We start from the raw sequence: 24,744 nt of genomic DNA, 5'->3' as shown, positions 1-24,744 counted from the left end.
GTTTCAATTTCAAAATTCAAATTGATTGCGTCAGATTATCTTTTCGGAAGGATGAAAAGATGATATGGCATGACATATGATGTGTGAACAAGAGACACCATGAGAATAGTGATGCATGAATGCTATGTATGACATGGAGCAAGTTGAACATGAAACATGTTTGAAGCAAGGCTGAGAGCAATCATGGATTTTTTACTTTAATCTTAATCTTTATCTTTATCCTTATCTTTATAATCTTTATAATAATATAAACGGGAGCTCTTTATCTTTATCTTTATCTTTATAATCTTTATAATAATACAAATAGGGAGCTCATATGCTGACGCTCATACGAGAATTTATTTGCTTAGGTATCGTCACTCAAATTTTTTAGATTTATATACAAATGGGGAGCTCATATGCTGACATGGCGCTCATACGTTGAGTCTGAGAATTTATTTGCTTAGGTATCGTTACTAAAAATTTTTAGATTTATATTTATAAATTATAAATTATTATTTGCTTAGTTGTTATTTTCAAATTTTAAATTATTTGTTTGGGTTGTTATATTTAGCTTGTTATTTTTTAAATTTTAAATTATTTTATTTATGTTGTTATTTTTTAAATTTTAAATTATTTTACTTAAGTTGTTATTTTTTAAATTTTAACACTATATTTTAAAATTTTGTTGATTCTTTTTAGCATTATTTTTTAAATTTTTGTCAAAAAATTACAGCTACATATGTAAATTTAAATATATATTTACGTTAATTTAGAATTTTAAAAATGGTTAATATATTTATTTACTTTATCTATAAATTTAATTCAAATTTAAATTAAAGTCAATCAAATTTAAAAAATTTTAGCTATGAGTCAACTATAAAAGTATAAGTTATGAGATATGTATAACACCACAATTCAAAATATATCAAATCCTTTCTTTATATACATAAAAAATTTAAAATTTCTCTACTTATTCTAATGGCTGATATTCACAAGATCGCAGAAATCAATCTTATAATCGACAATTTGTGACGTGAGTTTTCTACTAATATTTTTTATTTTATTTTAAATTTATATTATTTATATTTTAAATTTGTTTGTTTATCCCCATCTAATTGTTCTTTGATTTTTGTTTATCCATTTTAGGGAGGAAAAATACACACCTCAGTTAAGAGGGCTCTTGTGTCTCGATTCGTGAATTTGTTAAAGGAAGGAATATCTTACCAAATAATATATTTTGGTGTTGGACTCAATGAGGGTAACTTCAAGACTACACATAGTGAGTTTTGCCACTCTCAATGTTCTTGGGTACAATTACACCTACTTAGTTGGTAAGTTTATTGTTTTAGAAAAAGTATAATTTATTTATAAATTTATTTATTTTATTGATAATTTCGGCTGTGTTTTTTCTTTTTAACAAACTTATTGACAACAATTTTTTTTTATTTTAAATCATTTAAGATGTTGTTGGATATCTTGCTGGAATTAGAAGTGAGAAGACTCTTAAAAAAGATGACAAATCTTCCAAGTACACTATTATTGAATTAGAGATTGACGATAGATAATCATATATTTATTTTATTTGATATTTTCATCTTTTTAAATTGTTATTTTAACTTATTTTATTATGAATATTTTTATTAATATTATTAATAGGTTACAAACGTTTTTATTTAAAGGCAACGTTTTAAAAAAAATCAACATATTTTTATTAATAATATTTAAATTTTTTGAAAAATCACTTCAGATTGATTTTGAAAAAAGTATTTAATTTTTTTATGAGTTTAAAATAATTAATTAACCAATTATTAATTTTTTAAAATTGTGTTTGATGTTTTAATTTTATTGTTAATTTTTTAATTTTAAAATATATAAAATATATATAATTTGATATTATTTTATTGGTAGTTACTTTTTTTTTTAGTTGTAATTATTTTTTGTTTATTTTATTATAAAAATATATTTAATATTAAACATTCTATTTGACATAGAAAAATAATAGAGTGTGCACTTTTTGATAACTATGCACATGAATTAAATACTTTTTGGGATCCGACAATAAAGATGGAGCTGTTGTCATCTTACAATTTGTTAGAGTGAAGTTATATAGAAATAATATTTATCTATAATTATGCGAATTTTTATATGTGAGCTTTTACTCATTTTTTATGTAAGTTTTTACTCATTTTGTATTAAATTAAATTTTTTAGGAAAAATTATTTTACAGAATTTCATGCATGGCACAAAAATATTCTTCAATCTTAAAGAAGTAAATATCATCCAATTTATGGGTGTATATTTTTTTAATTATTTAGTTTAATATTATGTGTGTTATATAACGTAATTTTTTTTCGCTTTATTTACCTAGCTTTGTAAGATTTAAAAAACCTAAGGGTAATATCGGCGAAATTCTAAATGAGGCTACATTCTTAAAAATTTATCAAGACAAAATCATTGAGCAGTTAAAAGAATTAGATACGGTAATTTTTTTTTCTGTAAAAAAGTTGAGAAAAAATTAATTTAAATGTGTTTACATTGATATTTTTGTTTATTCATCTTATTTATTTAGGTATATCTTTTAGATTTAAAAACTCACCAAATTTAGAGAATTTAAATCATTAAGTTTTTTTTTTCAAAATGTTGTTTGTGTTGTCTTGGCTACTATAAGCCATATTATAGATACTCCAGACTGGTGGTACGGTCAATGTGAATGCAACAAGTCCACATATGCTTTTATAAAAATTTTCAAATATTCAAATTGTGGCCGTCTCCTTTTATCTATAACTCCAAGGTTATGTATTTATTTTTTTAATTTAAAATCTAATCACAATGGATTATATATTGAATAAGTCTATGTTTAACCTTTTTTTATGCTGTTTTATTTTATTAAGCAGATACCAAATAAAGCTTGGTGTCATTGATGACTCTGACTGTACATATTTCGTAATCTTTGACAAGGAGGCAAAACAAGTTTTGGAAAAGAGTTGTATAGAAATACTTGATCCACTCCTATTGGTAAGTTTTAACCAATATTTATTTCTAAAAATATTAGTGAAAATTTTTTAATGGTAATTTTTATATTATTTATTATTAATATACTATATAATCCACATTTTTCACCTTCTTATAAAGTTAAGAAGATGACTGATAATGTGGACCTCATAAATAAATTCAAAAAGGCTCACCTTATTCAAATTGTGAGTACAGTTATAAGTGTAATTTCTATTAAAAATTAGTTTATTTTTCTCTTCCTTAATTATTAGTAGTATCTAATTTATAAATAATAATTAATAACTAATTATAATTTTATGATATTGACTACACCGGTGGTTTGCTTCCAACTTTAAAGGCAAAGTAGAAGGTGCTAAGGTATTTGTTCAAAAAATAAATTTTTTGTTTGTTTATTTTTTTAAAGTTAGATCTTTATTTTATTCAAAAAATATTATTGAGATAAAATCAAAGGTGAGAAGGAAGTCTTTAATTTAACGTAGTATTTTATACAAAATTTGTTGCTTGAATTCTCCAATGAAATTACAGAAAATGATGAATCCGAAGTGTTGGAAAATGCTATTACACCAACCAAGCGACTATCCTCGGAGTCAGAAGATTCGAAGGTGTAAGGAGATACCTCAACTTGCAAGAAGATCAAGATTGAGAATGAAATTTAGATGCACATGTTTTGGAATCCATTTTAGAGTCTATCTAATAGAATAATGCCAAGCATATGTTTGTTTTGGTGAAAACATTGTCTTTTCTTAAGTTGTTATTTTTCTTTTGGTTCTTTTCGATTTTTATGTTTGAAATTTAAATTTTTTTTAAATATAAATTGAAGTTATTTGATTATTTTTATATTTAATTCGATTCACACTATTGAAGTTATTTGATTATTTTATATTACTTGTGGAATTTAGAATTTTTTTAAAATATTAAATTAGAAATTAACAAAATATCAACAATGTGAATCGAATTAAATATAAAACCATAAGTAATAATCAAATAACTTTAATTTATATTTAAAAAAATTTTAAATTCCAAACATAAAAATCGAAAAGAACCAAAAGAAAAATAGCAACTCAAGAAAAGATAATATTTTCACCAAAACAAACATATACTTGGCATTATTTAGACTCTAAAATGGATTCTAAAACATGTGCATCCCAATTCTCAAGTTTCATTCACAATCTTGATCTTCTTGCAAGTTGAGGTATCTCCTTACACCTTCGAATTTTCTGACTCCGAGGATAGTCGCTTGGTTAGTGTAATAGCATTTTTCAACACTTCGGATTCATCATTTTCTGCAACTTCATTGGAGAATTCAAGCAACAAATTTTGTATAAAATACTATGTTAAATTAAAGACTTCCTTCTCACCTTTGATTTTATCTCAATAATATTTTTTGAATAAAATAAAGATGTGACTTTGAGAAAACAAATAAACAAAAAATTTATTTTTTGAACAAATACCTTAGCACCTTCTACTTTCTCCCCTTCAATGATTGAGGATGCCTTTGAAGTTGGAAGCAAACCACCAGTGTAGTCAATATCCTAAAATTATAATTAGTTATTAATTATTATTTATAAATTAGATACTACTAATGATCAAGGAAGAGAAAAATAAACTAATTTTTAATAGAAAGTACACTTATAACTGTACTCACAATTTGAATAAGGTGAGCCTTTTTGAATTTATTTATGAGGTCCACATTATCAGTCATCTTCTTAACTTTATAAGAAGGTGAAAAATGTGGATTATATAGTATATTAATAATAAATAATATAAAAATTACCATTAAAAATATTTTCACTAATGTTTTTAGAAATAAATATTGGTTAAAACTTACCAATAGGAGTGGATCAAGTATTTCTATACAACTCTTTCCCAAAATTTATTTTGTCTCCTTGTCAAAGATTACGAAATATGCACAGTCAGAATCATCAATGACACCAAGTTTTATTCGGTATCTGCTTAATAAAATAAAACAGCATAAAAAAAGTTAAACATAGACTTATTCAATATTGTGATTAGATTTTAAATTAAAAAAATAAATACATAACCTTGGAGTTATGGATAAAAGAAGACGGCCACAACTTGAATATTTGAAAGTTTTTATAAAAACATATGTGGACCTGTTGCATTCATATTGGCCGTACCACCAGTCTGGAGTATATATAATATGGCTTATAGTAGCTAAGACAACACAAGCAGCATTTTGAAAAAAAAAAACTTAATGATTTAAATTTCCTAAATTTGGTGAGTTTTTAAATCTAAAAGATATACCTAAATAAATAAGATGAATAAACAAAAATATCAATGTACAACAGATTTAAATTAGTTTTTTTCTCAACTTTTTTACAGAAAAGAAAATTACCATATCTAATTCTTTTAACTGCTCAATGGTTTTGTCTTGATAAATTTTTAAGAATGTAGTCTCATTTAAAATTTTGCCGATATTACCCTTAGGTTCTTCAAATTTTACAAAGCTAGATAAATAAAGCGAAAAAAAATTACGTTAGATAACACACATAATATTAAACTAAAGAATTAAAAAAAATATACACCCATAAATTAGATGATATTTGCTTCTTCAAGATTGAAGAATATTTTTGTGCCATACATGAAATTCTGTAAAATAATTTTTCCTAAAAAGTTTAATTTAATACAAAATGAGTAAAAACTCACATAAATATGAGTAAAAGCTCATATATAAAAATTCACATAATTATAGATAAATATTACTGTTATATAACTTTACTCTAATAAATTGTAAGACGACAACAGTTCCATCTTTATTGTCGGATCCCAAAAAAGTATTTAATTCATGTGTATAATTGTCAAAAAGTACACACTATTATTTCTATGTCAAATAGAATGTTTAATATTAAATATATTTTTTATAATAAAATAAACAAAAAATAATTACAACTAAAAAAAATAACTACCAATAAAATAATATCAAATTATATATATATTTTATATTTTAAAATTTAAAAATTAACAATAAAATTAAAACATCAAACACAATTTTAAAAAATTAATAATTAGTTAATTAATTATTTTAAACTCATAAAAAAATTAAATACTTTTTTCAAAATCAATCTGAAATAATTTTTCAAAAAATTTAAATACTATTAATAAAAATATGTTGCCTTTTTTAAAAAAACGTTGCCTTTGAATAAAAAAAATTTGTTACCTATTAATAATATTAATAAAAATATTTATAATAAAGTAAGTTAAAATAACAATTTAAAAAGATGAGAATATCAAAATTTTTAGATTTATAAAAATAAATATATGATTACCCATCATCAATCTCTAATTCAATAATAGTGTACTTGATAGATTTGTCATTTTTTTCAAGAGTCTTCTCACTCCCAATTCCAGCAAGATATCTAACAACATCTGAAATAATTTAAAATAAAAAAATTGTTGTCAATAAATTTGTTAAAAAGAAAAATACAGTCAAAATTATCAATAAAATAAATAAATTTATAAATAAATTATACTTTTTCTAAAACAATAAACTTAGCAACTAAGTAGGTGTAATCGTACCGAATAGTATTGAGAATGTCAAAACTCACAATATGTGTAGTCTTGAAGTTACCCTCGTTGAGTCCAACACCAAAATATCTTATTTGGTAAGATATTCCTTCCTTTAGCAAATACACGAATCGAGACACAAGAGCCCTCTTAACTGAGGCGTGTATTTTTCCTCCCTAGAATGGATAAATAAAAATCAAAGAACAATTAGATGGGGATAAACAAACAAATTTAAAATATAAATAATATAAATTTAAAATAAAATAAAAAATATTAGTAGAAAACTCACGTCTTCATCGAGTCAAACCTTCTCCATTGAGTATGGCAATGAAGAATTTCTGTAACATGGTAATGTTCATAACCGTATCACTCGTATACGTACACACAAATTGTCGAGTATAAGATTGATTTCTGCGATCTTGTGAATATCAGCCATTAGAATAAGTAGAGAAATTTTAAATTTTTGATGTATATAAAGAAAGGATTTGATATACTTTGAATTGTGGTGCTATACATATCTCATAACTTATACTTTTATAGTTGACTCATAGCTAAATTTTTTTAAATTTTATTGACTTTAATTTAAATTTAAATTAAATTTGCAGATAAAGTAAATAAATATATTAATAATTTTTAAAATTCTAAATTAACGTAAATATATATTTAAATTTACGTATATAGCTGCAATTTTTTGAGAAAAATCTACAAAAATTTAAAAAATAATGCTAAAAAGAATCAACAAAATTTTAAAATATAGTGTTAAAATTTTAAAAATAACAACTTAAGTAAAATAATTTAAAATTTAAAAAATAACAACCTAAATAAAATAATTTAAAATTTAAAAAATAACAACCTAAGTATAACAACCCAAACAAATAATTTAAAATTTGAAAATAACAACTAAGTAAATAATAATTTATAATTTATAAATATAAATCTAAAACTTTTTAGTGACGACACCTAAACAAATAAACTCCCAAACTCAACGTATGAGCTCCCCATTTGTATTACTATAAAGATAAGCTATTATGCTAATTACAGAAGATTATATTAAAGTAAATAGAATTATCAGTCTTATTAAAATGTGAGGTAATTTATACTATTTAAAAGTAAATTTTAATTTGATATTCTTCTATATTTAATTCTGTTTCTAATGTTGTTTCGACAAAATTGAATTAATTTAGGAAATTTTATTTAAAAATTTAAAATTTGTACTAACTAATTAGAAAACTCTATTTAAAAATTTGAAATTTGAAATTCTAATACTAATTTCTAGTAAAGTGACTTCTTAACCGTTTCGATTTTTAAATTTAAAATTTTTTACTTGTCACATTTATAAATTTTCTCTTTACTCAATTTACATTATTATCTTTTAGATTGTTTCTGCACAATAGAAGTACTTTCATTTTTTTTCTCTCTTTTTAAATATTTTTTTTAAATTTACGTAATTTATAAAGTTATTAATTTTTAGATTATATTTAATTTTATTTATTTTTATCGACAAATAATAGGATTGATACAATTTATGATGAAACTAATAAAAATCATTTTTAAATTAACAAATTCCTATATTCCTAATGAACAACGAACGTTTAATTAAAAAATTTTATTTAAAAATTTAAAAATTTAAAATTTTCACTAGCTAATTAGAAAACTTTATTTAAAATTTTGAAATTTGAAATTATAATACTAATTTCTAAGAGTAAATAGCCATTTCTAACCATGAAAGATTCGGATGCTGACAAAACTGACCATAAAAAATTAAAATTAACGTTATATCCATGTAAGATAAATTTTGTTCGACAAAAATAACTAATTATTATATTTTTGTTCATAATTCCATAAACACCCCTAATCTTTCATCTCCCTTTATCTCTAAAACCAATCTCTAACCCTATCAATCTATCCCCACTCCCTCCTCCTCTGTCTTTACTCTCAAACCCATTTTTAAAAACCCATCTATAGACAAGAATTGCATCCCTGGGTGAGTGGGAAGAAGCATAGCTGGAAATGAACAAGTTGCAAGGGAAGGAGCTCAAGCTCCAATCCAATTGCTTCAAGTAATTGTTGGTGTAATGAACATTGGTGACATGTTTACCAAAAAGATTTGCAACTTTGGGGACAACCAAGTCATTGGAAACAAGGGCAGAGGTCAATAATTGTGCATGAATTTTCTTGAAGGATCGTAAGTCCTTACATTTATCAATGAATTCCAACGAACCCATTGGAAGGGAATTGAGTTTCTCGTCTGGTGGATCTGATCTTTAGGGGGCAATACAGCTTGTAGCAGTAATGGGTATGTATTACTGTCAATACCTAGCTGAGATAAATCATGATACATCCCAGCAAGTAATCCAATATCATCCTTAGGTGAATTTTGAATTCCATTTTCGTCTTATTGTGAGTCGGTCATTTGTTCAATCTGGAATGGTCGACGGCAAAGGGAGGGTAAGGGGATGGAAGGGATGGTGGTGGTAGAAGGGGATGGTGAGGTTGGAGAGTAAAGACAGAGGAGGAGGAGGGAGAGGGGTTAGATTGATAGGATTAGGGATTGGTTTTAGAGATAAAGGGAGATGAATGGTTAGGGGTGTTTATGGAATTATGAACAAAAATGTAATAATTGGTTATTTTTGTCGAACAAAACTTATCTTACATGGGTATAATTTTAATTTTAATTTTTATGGTCAGTTTTGTCAGCGTCCGAATCTTTCATGGTCAGAAATGACTATTTACTCAATTTCTAATTAAGTGACTTCTTAACCATTTCAATTTTTAAATTTAAATTAAATAGCTATGAAAAATTAAAGTATTTTACTATGTCTTTTTTTTATATATATCAAGATTGTATTCTTTTATTATTTTTATTTTTATTAATAATATTAATAGTTTTATTTTAAAATTACTTATTAAATATTTCATAAAACCACCATGTGCTTTTGATAAGACTAAACATGACTGATGACGAATTGAAAAACCTCTTTTTTATTGAGATTGAGAAGATACTCAACATCAATACGAGATCTTTAAGAGACTATCAATCAATGTCATATCCTGAGATGTCTGATGTTCGCTTTTTTTTAGAATAAGCTAATAGAGGAGGATTTAGTATATGACACAAATGAGTTGACTCATACAAACTTATATACGGAACAAAAGATGACTCATGAGCAAAGGTTAGTATTCGATGAGATACTCAATGCTGTTATTACAAATTCTGGTGGTTTTTACTTTGTTTATGAGCATAGTGGGTGTGGTAAGACATTTATTTGGAATGGACTTTCGTCTGGTATTTGATCTAGAGGAAAGATTATTTTAAATGTCGCATCCAGTGGAATTGCGTCTTTACTCCTACCTGGTGGCAGAACAGCTTATTCTAGATTTTCAATACTCATTACAATCACTGATGAATCTACTTGCAACATCAAGCATGACAGTTTGAAGGCTGAGCTGCTCATCCAAAGTAGCTTAATAATTTAGGATGAAGCTCCAGTGCTCAATAAAACGTTTTTTGAAGCACTTGATCGGACGCTCAGGAATCTTAGGTCAGTTACTGATCAACATAAGACACATCAACCATTTGGTGGTAAGGTTGTTGTTCTAGGAGGTGATTTCAGACAGATACTTCCGGTGATTCCGAAAGGGAGTAGACACGATATATTGACATTAGCTATTAACTCATCCCATCTGTGGTCGTTTTGTAAGGTTCTGAAACTGCATACGAACATGAGGCTTCTAATGTCTTCTTTAGATCAAGATGAATGTGAAATGAAGAGATTTGCTAATTGGATACTTAATGTTGAAAATGAAAATATTGGTTCTATTGTTGGTGATGAATCAGAAATTGAAATTTCAGATGATCTATTGATTACAATTACTGATGATCCTCTCTTTCATTTGGTAGACTTTGCATATCCAAATTTGTTGCAAAACATGTCAGATTATATCTTACAAGTATTTTTAGAGTAGGGCAATTCTTGCACCCACACTTGAGAGTGTCGAGAAGGTAAACGATTTTGTCTTGGCAATCTTTCCAGGGATAGAAAATGAGTATTTGAGTTCTGACACAACATGTCAAGCTGATGAGAATGAAGATGTACAACAAGAGTGGTTCACACCAGAGTTCCTAAATGACATCAAATATTCAGGACTATCCAATCACAAGTTGAATTTGAAGTCAGGAGTCGCTGTAATCCTACTACAAAACATAGACCAGACTTTAGGTTTATGCAACAGGACAAGATGAATAGTTAACGTAATTGGAGTGACGGTAGTGACCGGTAGAAATATTGGAGATAAAGTGTACATTCCAAGAATGAACTTGATCCCTTCAGATTCAGGATTGCCATTTAAGTTCTAATGGAGACAATTTTCATTAACAATATACTTTGCAATTACCATTAACAAGAGTCAGGGTCAATCATTATCACATGTAGGACTTTACTTGCCAAAATTAGTGCTCACCCATGGACAACTTTATGTTACTTTATCAAGAGTTAAGAGTCGCAGTGGCCTCAAGGTTTTAATTCTAGATGAAGACGACAATTCAAAGTCATCAACAACAAATGTCGTGTTCAAAGAAGTTTTTAATAATATTTAGGTAAGAATAATATTATTTTCATTTTAATAGCATGTTATAATTTATACTTTTGTATAAATATTTACTGTAGATATAACTAATTTATCTATAACTCTGTTTTCAGATTTGAGATTAAATGTGTAACAAGGAACACAACATCATATGCTAATTGCTTTTTTAATAAAGTTAGTAAGATTCTAGGTTGTCGATAAATTTTTATTAGCCTTTTGATATAAAATTTAGTGTAAAATTGACATGCTATTATTACAGTTATATATGTTCTTATTTTTTTCATGTCTTCCTCCTTATGATTCAAGAATATTATAGACTTCAAAATCTTCTATTTTCTTTTTACTTTGAATAAAGATAAAACAGCATATTCAGTACGTTTATTATATAATGACGATGATCGTGTTATACTAAACTCAAAAAATTTATGATTATAAAATATTATTTTAATTTAACATGTCAAATTTAAATATAAGCCCGTGCGAATAAAATAAAGTGAAAACTCAGTTAAATTCGACTTCACGTGAAGTTGATAGCTTAGAGCTGTTAGATAAAAAATTAGTCAAATGAGTAAAATCATCTAACGACTCTCAATTATCAACCTCACGTAAAGTTGACTACACCTGAATTTTTACTATAAAATAATTATAATAATTACTGAAATAAATAATTTAAAAAATATTTACTGAAATAAATGGGTATGTCTAAAATAAGCACAACAATTATGTGCTTATTAGATGCGCCATATTTATATAGACTATTAGATTTGATTAGATGAAAATCAAAGACTAATATGAAAGAAGAACATTGATGGACTCTAATAAATACATAATATCCTAGTACATAAATAAATATTTTAAATGACAATACTTTAATACACAATACTTTAAATAGTAACAGAATCTTTTATTCTTAAATAATTAAATATAAAACATATAAATACAAAAATATGAGTATTCTTTATTCAATAAGATTAATAATTATGTAAAAAAATTTTATGATATTAAAAAATAATATTAAAATAAAATTTTAAGTTGTAACATAAAAATATAAAATAATTAAAATTTTATTTTATATTACTTGACAAATAATTAGATTATTATATTTAAAATTTATTAATTAACTAATTCTGTTAAAGATATTATTATATAAAATACTTTTTCATCAAAATATTTTGAAAATATAATTTATTTAAAATATTTTATATATATATATATATATATATATATATATATATATATATATATATATATATATATATATATATATATAATGAAAATATTAACCTTTTTTATTTTTTTAATTATTTTAGAAAAATAGAATAAAAATAATATAATTCTAAATACATGCCTATCACATTATATATTTACTTATATTAGTAAGACCTAAACTAATCAAACTTATATAATTAAAAATATAAAACATATAAATACAAAAAAATAAATATTTTTATTTATTAAAATTAACATTTAAAGTTTTATATATATAATATTTAAAATTATATATTTATAATAAGATCATTTTTTATTTTTATTATTTTCAAGTATTTTTTTATTGTTTTAGTTAAACTTTTTATTCTCTAACTCGACCAAATTTATATATATGAAAAATTAGTGTACAAATGTCATAATATTTTCAAAATACTTTTATTTTTTTGTATTTATATGTTTTATATTTTTAATTACGTAAGTTTGATTAGTTTATGTCTTACTAATATAAGTAAATATATAATGTGATAGGCATGTATTTAGAATTATACTATTTTTATTCTGTTTTTCTAAAAAAATTTGAAAAAAATAAAAAATTAATATTTTTATGTATTATATATAATATTTTAAATAAATTATATTTTCAAAATATTTTGATGAAAAATTATTTTATATAATAATATCTTTAATAAAACTAGTTAATTAATAAATTTTGAATATAATAATCTAATTATTTTATATTTTTATGTTACAGTTTAAAATTTTATTTTAATATGATTTTTTAATATCATAAAAATTTTTTGCATAATAATTAATCTTATTGAATAAAGAATATTCATATTTTTGTATTTATATATTTTATATTTAATTATTTAAGAATAAAAGATTCTATTACCATTTAAAGTATTGTTTATTAAAGTATTGTCATTTAGAACATTTATTTATGTACTAGAATATTCTGTATTTATTAGAGTTTATCAATGCTCTTCTTTCATGTTAGTCTTTGATTTTCATATAATCAAATATAATGGTCTATATAAATGTGGCGCATCCAATAAGCACATAATTGTTGTGCTCGTTTTAGACATACCCGAAATGAATAACACAGTTTTATCTTGTTTATACGGTAAACAAGATGATTGTGCAAACGAGATATACACGTGTAAACGAGATAAGACTGGATTATTTATTTCGGTAAATATTTTTTAAATTATTTATTTCAGTAATTATTATAATTATTTTATTTATTAAAATAAAAAATCCGAACAATCATGGTGCATGATACGGTGGATTTTTCGTGAGTTTTAGCCTGAGCCTCGAATAATGAGGCGCAGCATTAACCTGCCCTCTCAGACATAGGTTGCTACTTTGTTAATGGGTTTTCTTTAAAATTTTATTTTGACCTTATCTAGTATTAAATATGTTGTAATAGTCTGTTTAGTAGATATTTATAATTACAAAGACTTTAATATTTGTGAATATAAAAATTATAATTTTTTATGCCTTTAGAAATTATATATATTATTTAATAGATAATAATAAAAAAAAAGGAGATTTGGCGGGCTTAGCCCGCCAGCCCGCAGTTAGACGGAACGGAGTAGGATTTTAGGACCGCTTCACTAGGTGGGACAGGGCGGGCCAGCCCGCGCAAAAGGCAGGCTTTTGGCGGGACGGACTTTCCCGCTTGCCACCCCTAGCACACCATGACCAACCCGATCCATCTCCCTGCAACTCAGCATCTGCTACCCTGCGACATACCAAGCTTGCACTTTTCATCCATGGCGGACCTTCAAACGCAGACCAACTCCTCCGCGAAGAAGACGCTCCTGATGACAAGACTTCCACACCTTTAGCAATAGTAGCCTTTGTTATCACCTTTTTTTGGATTCACGGTTGTGTTCTGAAAAATAGCTTGATTCCTGGCTTTCCAAATCTTCCATGCTAGCCAACCGATTATGCTTATCATGTCCTCTCTATTTTCTCCACCCACAAATTTAATCTTCTTTATGTTGTCCATCAGCCACATACCAAATGTGCTTACCAATTCAGGGGTTGGGATGCATTGGCACCCCAAACTATGCCGCTCTCGTTCACGGACAGAGCAGAATTGCATGCTCCGTAGTTTCTACCTCCTTCATGCACAACCTACACGTACGATTCTTGATAATCTTTTTCTTGAATAGGTTTGCATTCATGGGAATTATGTCATGAACAAACCTCCACAAAGGTGGTCAACTCTTTCAACGGAATCTCTTTTGCTTTTTCCACTAAATCGTCAGACAAGTCAACATCAACAAGTTCGGACTTCCTCTTTTTAAAGATGATATTCTTTCTCCTTTGAGTTGGTTGATTGACCTTCCCGTCTTCATCCTTTTTACCAGGGTTCGATAATGAACCCTCCTTTTCTACATTTTTTGTCTTCAAACGAGCTCTCAAGCTCACAGCCGGCACTCCCGGGTATTTACTACCTATATCAAAAAAACAGATAGAGTTAGGAATATTCAAACTGTCCTTCTCAAAACTTACCAAGAAAGTTCACCATGGACACTTTATCATCTTCCTATAGAAGCAAGTCAAAGACAAAAACCGAATTTTCTCTATCAATATGCTCAACCAAATACTCAATTATACACTCATCTTTTGTCCTAATCACTTATGGACCCAGAATATGTTGAGGTTGGGAACACCAGTAGAGAAAAATTTTTTCACCGAGATGTTCATCCAGATAAAAAGAAAAATTCTCGTCTACCAATTTTATTTTTAGAAACATTTCTTTGAAGGATGACTTATAAAATTTGAAACAAAAAAACCAAAAGTACTATTCAGATTTATCCAAACCCCTTTCCATACCCCTTTAGCTTGAAATATTTAAAAAATAATTCCAGTGAAGGTTTCACTTCTAGAAATTCCATTAAAATTTCAAAACATCTCAAAAATGCCCAACTATTTGAGTGCAGTTGAGAGGGTGCACAATTCAACTGTTTTAAAACATCACATTCGAAAGAGGTGAAGGCAGTTTTATACGAAATTCTTCCAATACACAACTATACGTAAAAAAGTATTCAAAATCTTTCTGTTTATGAAACACACGCTCAGACCTCGTGCATGGCAGCAATTCAACTCGAATCTCTGACCTTGCCCTAACAATTTTGGATATGTCTATCTCACTCACACTATCTTTATCTATGAAAAGGACCCACGAATTTTTACATCCTCATCAACCCATTTATACAAGCCGTCATCATCATCTTTCTACACTTTCTTCCCTTTTTTCTTACTCATCATTCCCATAAAAACAAAAAGAAGAAGACGAGGGGATGAAAATCAAAACTGAAAGCGAAAGAAAACTAATCTCTTTTACTTATGTCTCACTCTTACAAAATCGTTTTAACCAAACTGAAGTTCTTTTAATGAAACTCTTCAGGATTCCAAATACATGTACCAAACTTTAAATAAAAATCGGTTCAGTTTCACCTTCTCAATCACAACCGTTGTTTCTCTCAAACCCAACGGCATTAAATCACATTAAAAACTGGAACGATACTTACTGTCTCATTTAATGACAAGACGCCTTTTCTTATTTCTTTTTTCTTTTATTTTTCAAGAAAAACTATTAGTCTCTATTCAATTCATTCAACATTTATATTTATTTTCATATTAATTTTGATAAAACATGATGAACCAGGAGCTCCATATCTCTAATCAAAACGCCGAGTCATAACTCACTAATAAAAGCTCAACCTATTTCATCAAAATATCACTAGACCAAGATTGGGGCTATGATATGGCCGTTATGACTCGGCTACGCGTTATGACTCGGCTATATACGTTATAGATCGGTTATCAATAACAGACATTAAAGAAAATATCAAAACGCTCAAATGTGCCATTACTCTCCGTTTAAAGTAAAATTATTCGGAGACTTAACCGTTACTTTTTATTACAAATATATGAGAAAGGGTAAGTAAATCATTTTGATATATTGCAATTTACAAAGCTTATTATTCACTCACTAACTTAAGCGTCAAAGTGCCTTTTGCAGGTGTCCATCCGCTGTTCCCTCAGTGCCAAAATATATCTCATCCCGACAAAAGACTTGCAGCTACTAATCGACGAACGAGCTATACAATGACCGACCTCAACAAAAACAATTATAATGATCAGCTAAATATACTTAAACTTAATATTTGAGCTCTAAAATTTGTTAATAACATAATAAATTGATCAATCACAAAAATAAATTACTCTTATACATCTAAACCCTTCATATCAAATATGGACAATATATCAAAATCCACTCGTATAGTAAAAATACTATACTAATAACAAAAATAATAACTCTTTTAATTTGGTCACTATAATTTGGCCGTTACAAGTTAAAATTCGGATATTAGATCAGAAAAACGTTAGAATTTGTCGGGAATAATACACCATTCCCCCTTGAGAAAATATCTTTCACAGAAAAATAAAATAGACACAATCACAACACAAGAATTTAACGTGGAAAACCCCAATTACTGGAGAAAAAAAACCACGGCCGTTGTCAAATGACAACCAGAGAATATCACTATGTGAAAATTGTTACAACACATAGACTTCTTTATCTCTAACACCGGCATCCTAGTACACCCACACTCTCAAAACAAATATTTAACTACACCTCACAACACTCTCTAATCAAAGAGTATAGAGGAAAAGAAAAGTCAGATACAAGCTTTAAGTGTTTCCGACTGGTGCAAAAAATATGGAGAACTTAGCCTCATATTTATAGCCTAGGCCACCCACTCCATTTGCTATCCTAAGCAATGTGGGACTAATTCAACCAAATCCTAACAATCTCCACCTTGATTGAAATAGTCACACATCTTCAGCTTCCATAATCAACACCGACAATCATAGTTCAGAGAACTATCATACTCCACCATGAAAGTATACTCACTTGGAATTAGACCACTCCAAGCATTTTGCCTTGGTACATATCGAAACCTTGCTGAAAATTCATGGTGCAACTTCCAAATTGGCTTTTCCTGGAAGTTCTTCAACCATCGACATAACTCTGCCACACACCTTGTATCTCAACGCCAACCAATGCCCGTGTGCAATTGTGGATCCGATTGCCACAACTTATCCTTATCCATAGCAGTGCGGCAATACCATAAGGATACTTCTTATCTTCAACGCCTTGTGCAAACCTGATTGTATCAACACATCCTTGACTTGTATTTGCCACAAGCCAAAATTGATTCTTCCATCAAATTTCTCTATTTCAAGCTTCACAGCACTTGAATATCCTGACATTATTGCAACCGTATACTGGAATAGTATAACTCAACTGTAGACCGTGCACTAGGAAGGGTCCCCAGGAAAGAGAGGTGGGTCACAATGGAAACACTTAAATACCAAGTCTTTCCTTAGCCAGAACCTTTCCAAACTGCACTCTCACAGTGTCATAATGCCTTCCAGCAACAACAACAGCAACCAAAAATTAACCTCAAGCCACAGGACAATTATTTTCTGATGTGGAAGGTTAGACTAGGCTGCAACCACAGAGCATACTAAGAATAAATCCCACCTAACCGAAGCTCTGATACCACATGTTGGGAATAATACACAATTCTCCCTTGAGAAAATACCTTTCACAGAGAAATAAAATAGACACAATCACAACACAAGAATTTAACGTGGAAAACCCCAATTACTGGAGAAAAAAACCACGGCCGTTGTCAAATGACAACCAGAGAATATCACTATGTGAAAATTGTTACAATACATAGACTTCTTTCTCTCTAACACCGGCACCCCAGTACACCCACACTCTCAAAGCAAATATTTAACTATACCTCACAACACTCTCTAATCAAAGAGTATAGAGGAAAAGAAAAGTCAGATACAAGCTTTAAGTGTTTCCGACTGGTGCAAAAAATATGGAGAACTTAGCCTCATATTTATAACCTAGGCCACTCACTCCATTTGCTATCATAAGCAATGTGAGACTAATTCAACCAAATCCTAACAGAATTTTCATGACTCATAAATAACTAACACAATAGGGGTGTTCGCGGTGCGGTTTGGTTCGGTTTTTGAAGGAAAAGCCATCCGATCCGATCGTTTAATTAAGCTGCGGTTCGGTTTGGTTCGGTTTTTTTTTCAAGGTCATCCGAACCAAACCAAACCAATTAAAATCGGTTTGGTTTGGTTCGGTTTGTTCGGTTTTTTCAATCAAATAAAAAAAATTCTACCATACTATTATGCAATGTCATAAGATTGAAATCAACAAGCCAAAATACACAATAGCTAACAAAGTCTTGATCTAATGAAATATAACGACAATAGAATTCAAATACGACAATTAAAGAAGTTTAATAGCTCAACAGTCAACACAACTAAAAATAAAAATAAATTGTCATTAAACCGATAGCAATTAGCAAAGTTATGGTGTCTTCTCCAACAAAATAACTAAAACTTCATAATGCAAACCAACCTGAAATAATAAAAAAAACAATTACATAATAAGAACAACAAGAACAACAACAACAATAATTATAATAATAATAATAATATAAGGAGAACAATTCATACCATAAAACTTAACAAGATTAGACGAGCAAATAAACACTAAACAGAATTTGCAAATTGAACTTGGCAATGAACAAATTAAACCAGCAAGGCAGCAATAAACACTAAACAGAATATGCAAATTGAACTTGGCAATGAACAAATTAAACCAGCAAGGCAGCAAGGCAGCAATAAACACTAAATAGAATTTGCAAATTGAACTTGGCAATGAACAAATTAAACCAGCAAGGCAGCAATAAACACTAAATAGAATTTGCAAATTGAACTTGGCAATGAACAAATTAAACCAGCAAGGCAGCAATAAACACTAAACAGAATTTGCAAATTGAACTTGGCAAATGGCAATGAACAAATTAAACCAGCAAAGCAGCAATAAACACTAAACAGAATTTGCAAATTGAACTTGGCAATGAACAAATTAAACCAGCAAGGCAGCAATAAAGACTAAACAGAATTTGCAAATTGAACTTGGCAAATGGCAATGAACAAATTAAACCAGCAAGGCAGCAATAAACACTAAACAGAATTTGCAAATTGAACTTGGCAAATTAAAAAATTAAACCAGCAAGGCAGCAATAAACACTAAACAGAATTTACAAATTGAACTTGGCAATGAACAAATTAAACCAGCAAGGCAGCAATAAACACTAAACAGAATTTGCAAATTGAACTTGGCAATGAACAAATTAAACCAGCAAGGCAACAAGGCAGCAATAAACACTAAACAGAATTTGCAAATTGAACTTGGCAAATTGAAAAATTAAACCAGCAAGGCAGCAAGGCAGCAATAAACACTAAACAGAATTTGCAAATTGAACTTGGCAAATGGCAATGAACAAATTAAACCAGCAAGGCAGCAATAAACACTAAACAGAATTTGCAAATTGAACTTGGCAATGAACAAATTAAACCAGCAAGGCAGCAATAAACACTAAACAGAATTTGCAAATTGAACTTGGCAATGAACAAATTAAACCAGCAAGGCAGCAATAAACACTAAACAGAATTTGCAAATTGAACTTGGCAAATGGCAATGAACAAATTAAACCAGCAAGGCAGCAAGGCAGCAATAAACACTAAACAGAATTTGCAAATTGAACTTGGCAAATTAAAAAATTAAACCAGCAAGGCAGCAAGGCAGCAATAAACACTAAACAGAATTTGCAAATTGAACTTGGCAAATTAAAAAATTGAACTTGCCAAATTAAACCCTAAACAGAACAAAAGTTGATAATCTCAAATTAAACCAGCAATGAACCAAACAAGCAATGAACCCAGAAACCAGAATTTTCAAATTGAACAAAGTCACAAACTGAACAAACTGAACATTGAACAATAACCATTAACCAGCAAGCACCAAGCAGCAATACCAACAACAAGGCAAGAATGCATCAGTAAAGTTTACCTGAATAGATGGCTCGGGCTCCATATGCACCTGAATCGGTGGCTGGGTGGGAGGCTTTCTGGGTGCAGGCGGCGAGGTCGGAGGTGGTGAGGTGACCCTACAGAACCCAGAAACGCTGCTGGGTGGAGGCTTTCTGGGTGGAGGCGGTGACGTCGGAGGTGGTGAGGTCGGAGGTCCTGTAGGTGGGTGGGTGACTGGGTCTTCGTGTTCGCGGTGGGTGGGTGACTGCTACCTTCGACTTCGAGTATCAAGGAGACAAGGACAATGAGTGAAGAAGGTGGGTGACTGCTGGCCGTTTGGGTGCGTGGGTGCGTGGGTGGTGGCTCCGATCTGGGGTTTGGGCGGCGGGGTTAGGTTTCCATGGAGGGAGCCGGGGAAGGGAGGGACTCGCGCAGCTGTGCCTGACTGCCTGTAAGTGTAACGCGTTTGGGGGGGGGGTGGGGGTATGGGGGGTAGGGTTGGGGTAGTTTTAATTTTAGGGTTTTCTGAAGAACCGGTTCGGTTCGGTTCGGTTCGGTTAGGGTTTTGGTGGCAAGAACCGAAAACCGAACCGAACCGCAAAAAAACCACAAAACATCATTTTTTCGGTTTTTTCGGTTTTTGGTTAATTCGGTTTTCGATTTTTTCGGTTCGGTCCATCGGTTTAGTTCGGTTCGGATCGGTTTTGAACACCCCTATAACACATAACTTGATTGTTATACCTATAATTCGGCCGTTATAATCTGGTTCATTCCGTATTATTTAATAACTACCACCTATTACTCGAAAAACAAGTTTTTCTCAATTACCTATAACTCGACCAATGAAACCTATACCTCAGTTCAAGTTAAAACTCGGCCCATAATTCAAAAACATAATAAGTTGATAATACGTAGTAGAGCGATATGATGACTCCATCACACGTCATCAACTCAATGAAATAGGTAACCACATTGTGGTTCTCACAACAATTGTATCTTATGATTTGCTAATCGAGCATATTCAAAATGCTTAGTCTCTATTTAGTCTATATAAGATAACATTAGTTTAAGGTAAAGGACATCTAAAAATTTAATACTCACTTAAATCACTCTCACTCTATCTTCTTCGAATTATTATTGGCTTGAGTATCGAAATACCTTTTACAAATACCCACCCCGTCTAATGTTTTTCGGAAATCCAGCATATAACTCATCCGTAAAGAAATTAGGACATTTCTCCTTTTGCAACGAACTATACCTCGGATAAACTTCTTAACAACAAGAACACCTAAAAATTATTCCTTTAAAATCAATTATGATTTTAATCTAACTAGAATTATTATTCCTTTACTTAAATACCACAATTCTATTATTATTTTTAATTTTTTTTAGATATACATTAAAATTAATTATCAAAATCAGTTATTAATGTAAAATACACATTAAAATATAAAATACATATTAAAAATAAGTTAAATTACATATATACACATTCCTACACAAATACAAAAAGACTAATTTTAATAACTAATTTTAGTATATAAATAATATTTTTTATTATTTTATTCAAATAAATACCACATTTATATTATACACGCAGTTTTTTTAAATTTTGTAAAATATGACTTATGTTCTTTTTTAAAATAATATGTCTTGGCAAGACCCTATTCCTTAGAATAAGAATAGGGAATAAAAAATATAACAAGATTAAAATTAACCATTAAAATTAATTATTAACATTTATATATAAATAATTAATTTTATAGTAATAATTTAATTTTGGTATATAATTGGAATAATTTATTCATTTTTGTTTGCGTCTTTTGCGATATTTAAAGGAAAAGCATACGCGAACAAATGTATAATGGGGACGGCAACTGGCGTTGGCAACCTCTTGGTTTTAGCGATATTGATTGCCACCGCAATGGCGGATTCTGCGGCGGTTCACATAGTGTACACGGAGCAGCCCCACGGTGAGGAACCTGAGGCCTTCCACATCCGAACCCTCTCCGCCGTCCTCGGCAGGTACCAACCTCAATTCGTGATTTTGACGAACCCTGTTTGTGTCAAATTGAAGAATCAAAATTGGTTGTGTAAATTGGGAAATTTTGATTTGGTGCAGTGAGGAGGCTGCAAAGGACGCTTTGTTATATAGTTACAAGTCAGCTGCTAGTGGCTTTTCTGCTAAGCTTACTCCTTCTCAAGTTGCTCAACTTTCAAGTATGCCTCTTTTTTAATTGTATTATCATTAGTCTTTTATATTCTTAATTGTTTCTGTTTGATATATATATCTTTGCATGTGTCTAATTTGATTTTAGTTTTTAAAAAATTAATGTATGAAGTTTGTTAGAATGGATTTTTTTGGAACTGAGACTGTGAGATGGCTTCAGCTTTAGGGTTTAGGGTGGAATTTTTTCACTTTTTTTAACTTCATAACCAAACACACCCTTAGGTAGTGTTTATGATATGTCTAGGAATAGAAATACATAAACTAGAAGAATAGAAATCTAGTTTGAGGAGGAGGAAGACAAAGACGAAGATACTAAAAAGATTTTCTCCCATATATAATTAGAGCAATGCTAGAGGGCTATTAGACAAAGACGAAGAATGTTGTTAGATTACTAGACTTAAAAAACTAGACTAAAAAAATTAAGTTGATGGCTAAGTGATGGCCAAGACTCCTAGTATTTCTCATATAATTATATAAAAATTATGTACATTTTAAAAACTAGGATGAGACATTATTTCTGTCTCATTATGTGTGGCACTTCACTCGGCTTTCTGCTGGTCAGAATTCTTCAGAGTGAACTCTTTTCGGTTGATTGGCTCTCAATGAAAGTACCTATACAATGAACTACGAAACACAGAAGCGAGCTATTATCGCAATGAAAGATATAATGAGCTACAACGCACAGCAGCGAGCTATTATAAACGAGAGAGTCAAAGATTTTATAAGGCTCTTTTTCCTCAGATATAGGATTCTTTTTCAAATATTGGTTCCTTGAGAGCCTATCACTTTTATCATCATCCTCATCATGGTCATCACAATGATTCAACTCTGTTAATACAGTGAACAACATCGGATATGGGTCTAGGAAAATTGACTCCTTGTGATTAGGGTACCACCAGGATCAAGCTGCATATAGTTAAGAGTTGAACATTTTTTAATAATATAAATCAAAGTTCATATGAAATGTGAAGACATACCAATGCTTGAAGTTGAGTATTGAGATTACTCTTGTAATTTGGAAAGAAATATGGACTATACATTAAGGATATTGTAGATTGAATATTTGCATATCTAATCTGAAAGGGTTTTCATGAGTATCTAATGTTGCATCAATCATCACATGTATCTGTATAATTCCTTCTACTTGATTTTTCCTAGTATGTTTGATTGTTCTAGTTCGGTTTAATTATTAATATATATATTTTAAATATACAGAGCAACCGGGTGTTCTTCAAATTGTTCCTAGCAGGAGACTTCAGCTCCATGGTGGACCCAACATGGATGAATAAATAAATAAGGAATTTCTGGATGTAAACAATCATACCTCACAATCTAGTATAAACTATTATGACTCAGCTATGTTATGAAATTAAGATTTTAGAATATGAATGAATATATGTATGTATAATAAATATATAGTTGTCAATTACTCTGATGAATGCCTATGATTGTGTGACATGTTTCAATATCCAAATGGCACCAACATGCCCCTTGTGAGCTCACTAATGATCTGGCAAAGCATTGAGGGATTAATTATATTTGAAGTCTACTCTACATAAGAAAAGAAGGTCCCAGTTAAAAAAAAAAGGGTTTGAAAAAAGAACACTTTATATATAACTGTTTCATAGTTTCTTGATTTGGTATTTGGTGTGTAAAACTAGTGCTTCATCAAACACCTCTTAAAAGGGTGGTTTCACTGCCTAGAGTGATTAGCTATTCATCAATCATAATGAGCTTTGATTGAAACCAACTCAAGTTCTTATGTTGTTTGTTTCGGGTGAAAAGAAAGGTGCAATTTATGTTTAGGAATGATTTCATGTGTAGTTTTATGCTTGGATTTCATTCATAAGATAAAAAAGTCTCCTCTGTTTATTTACTAAACACATCCTTAGAGTGAAGATGTACAAACTAATTAACACTTAAAACTTTCGTCTAGACTGTTGATCATGTGAATTGATTCTACCATGTGAATATTTCACATGATTTCCTAATATGAGATCTTTCTATGGCATGTGATGAAATATAATTAATTATGAAATACACACAATTAAATCATGTGGAGTTTTACCGGAGATGATTCACACCTGACACCACATTGTTCCTGCTTTATTAACAAAGCATGAAGACCTTTAAAGTTTGAATTGAAATCTAGCACATAGTTATTGGATAGTAATTCCAAGTTAAAGTTAGCATGTAGCTTTCTATGAGAGGATTGCATAACATTTGTACTCTTTACATCAAAGAATGATTAGTCTTATCTT

At 29.2% G+C, this 24,744-nt stretch overlaps 2 protein-coding genes across 2 annotated transcripts; both read left to right on the top strand.

Annotated features, from left to right (window-relative positions):
* Nucleotides 1–10,242: 10,242 nt before the first annotated feature.
* LOC148546774 (uncharacterized) lies at nt 10,243–10,762 on the top strand. Its single transcript, XM_088499350.1, has 2 exons — nt 10,243–10,416; nt 10,481–10,762. The coding sequence occupies exons 1-2, from the start codon at nt 10,243–10,245 to the stop codon at nt 10,760–10,762; spliced, it is 456 nt and encodes a 151-aa protein (XP_088355476.1).
* An 11,312-nt stretch (nt 10,763–22,074) lies between these two features.
* LOC107619512 (subtilisin-like protease SBT3.17) lies at nt 22,075–23,957 on the top strand. The gene is made up of 3 exons (XM_016321806.3): nt 22,075–22,278; nt 22,376–22,473; nt 23,699–23,957. Exons 1-3 carry the CDS (start codon nt 22,118–22,120, stop codon nt 23,770–23,772), a joined length of 333 nt encoding a protein of 110 aa, XP_016177292.1. The 5' UTR covers nt 22,075–22,117; the 3' UTR covers nt 23,773–23,957.
* The last annotated feature ends 787 nt before the right edge of the window (nt 23,958–24,744 follow it).

The sequence above is a fragment of the Arachis ipaensis genome, chromosome B9 (assembly GCF_059453495.1).
Source record: "Arachis ipaensis isolate K30076 ecotype BB chromosome B9, ASM5945349v1, whole genome shotgun sequence".
In the NCBI taxonomy this organism is placed as follows: domain Eukaryota; kingdom Viridiplantae; phylum Streptophyta; class Magnoliopsida; order Fabales; family Fabaceae; genus Arachis; species Arachis ipaensis.
Note: the sequence above shows the minus strand (reverse complement) of the source record. Positions and strands in the feature narration are given on the sequence as shown.

Coding starts and splice junctions, on each gene's coding strand:
- LOC148546774 (XM_088499350.1), top strand. CDS start 10,243: ATGAGGCTTCTAATGTCTTCTTTAGATCAAGATGAATGTGAAATGAAG. Junction 10,417..10,480: donor ATGATCCTCTCTTTCATTTG/GTAGACTTTGCA, acceptor AAGTATTTTTAG/AGTAGGGCAATTCTTGCACC.
- LOC107619512 (XM_016321806.3), top strand. CDS start 22,118: ATGGGGACGGCAACTGGCGTTGGCAACCTCTTGGTTTTAGCGATATTG. Junction 22,279..22,375: donor CTCTCCGCCGTCCTCGGCAG/GTACCAACCTCA, acceptor GATTTGGTGCAG/TGAGGAGGCTGCAAAGGACG. Junction 22,474..23,698: donor TCAAGTTGCTCAACTTTCAA/GTATGCCTCTTT, acceptor TTAAATATACAG/AGCAACCGGGTGTTCTTCAA.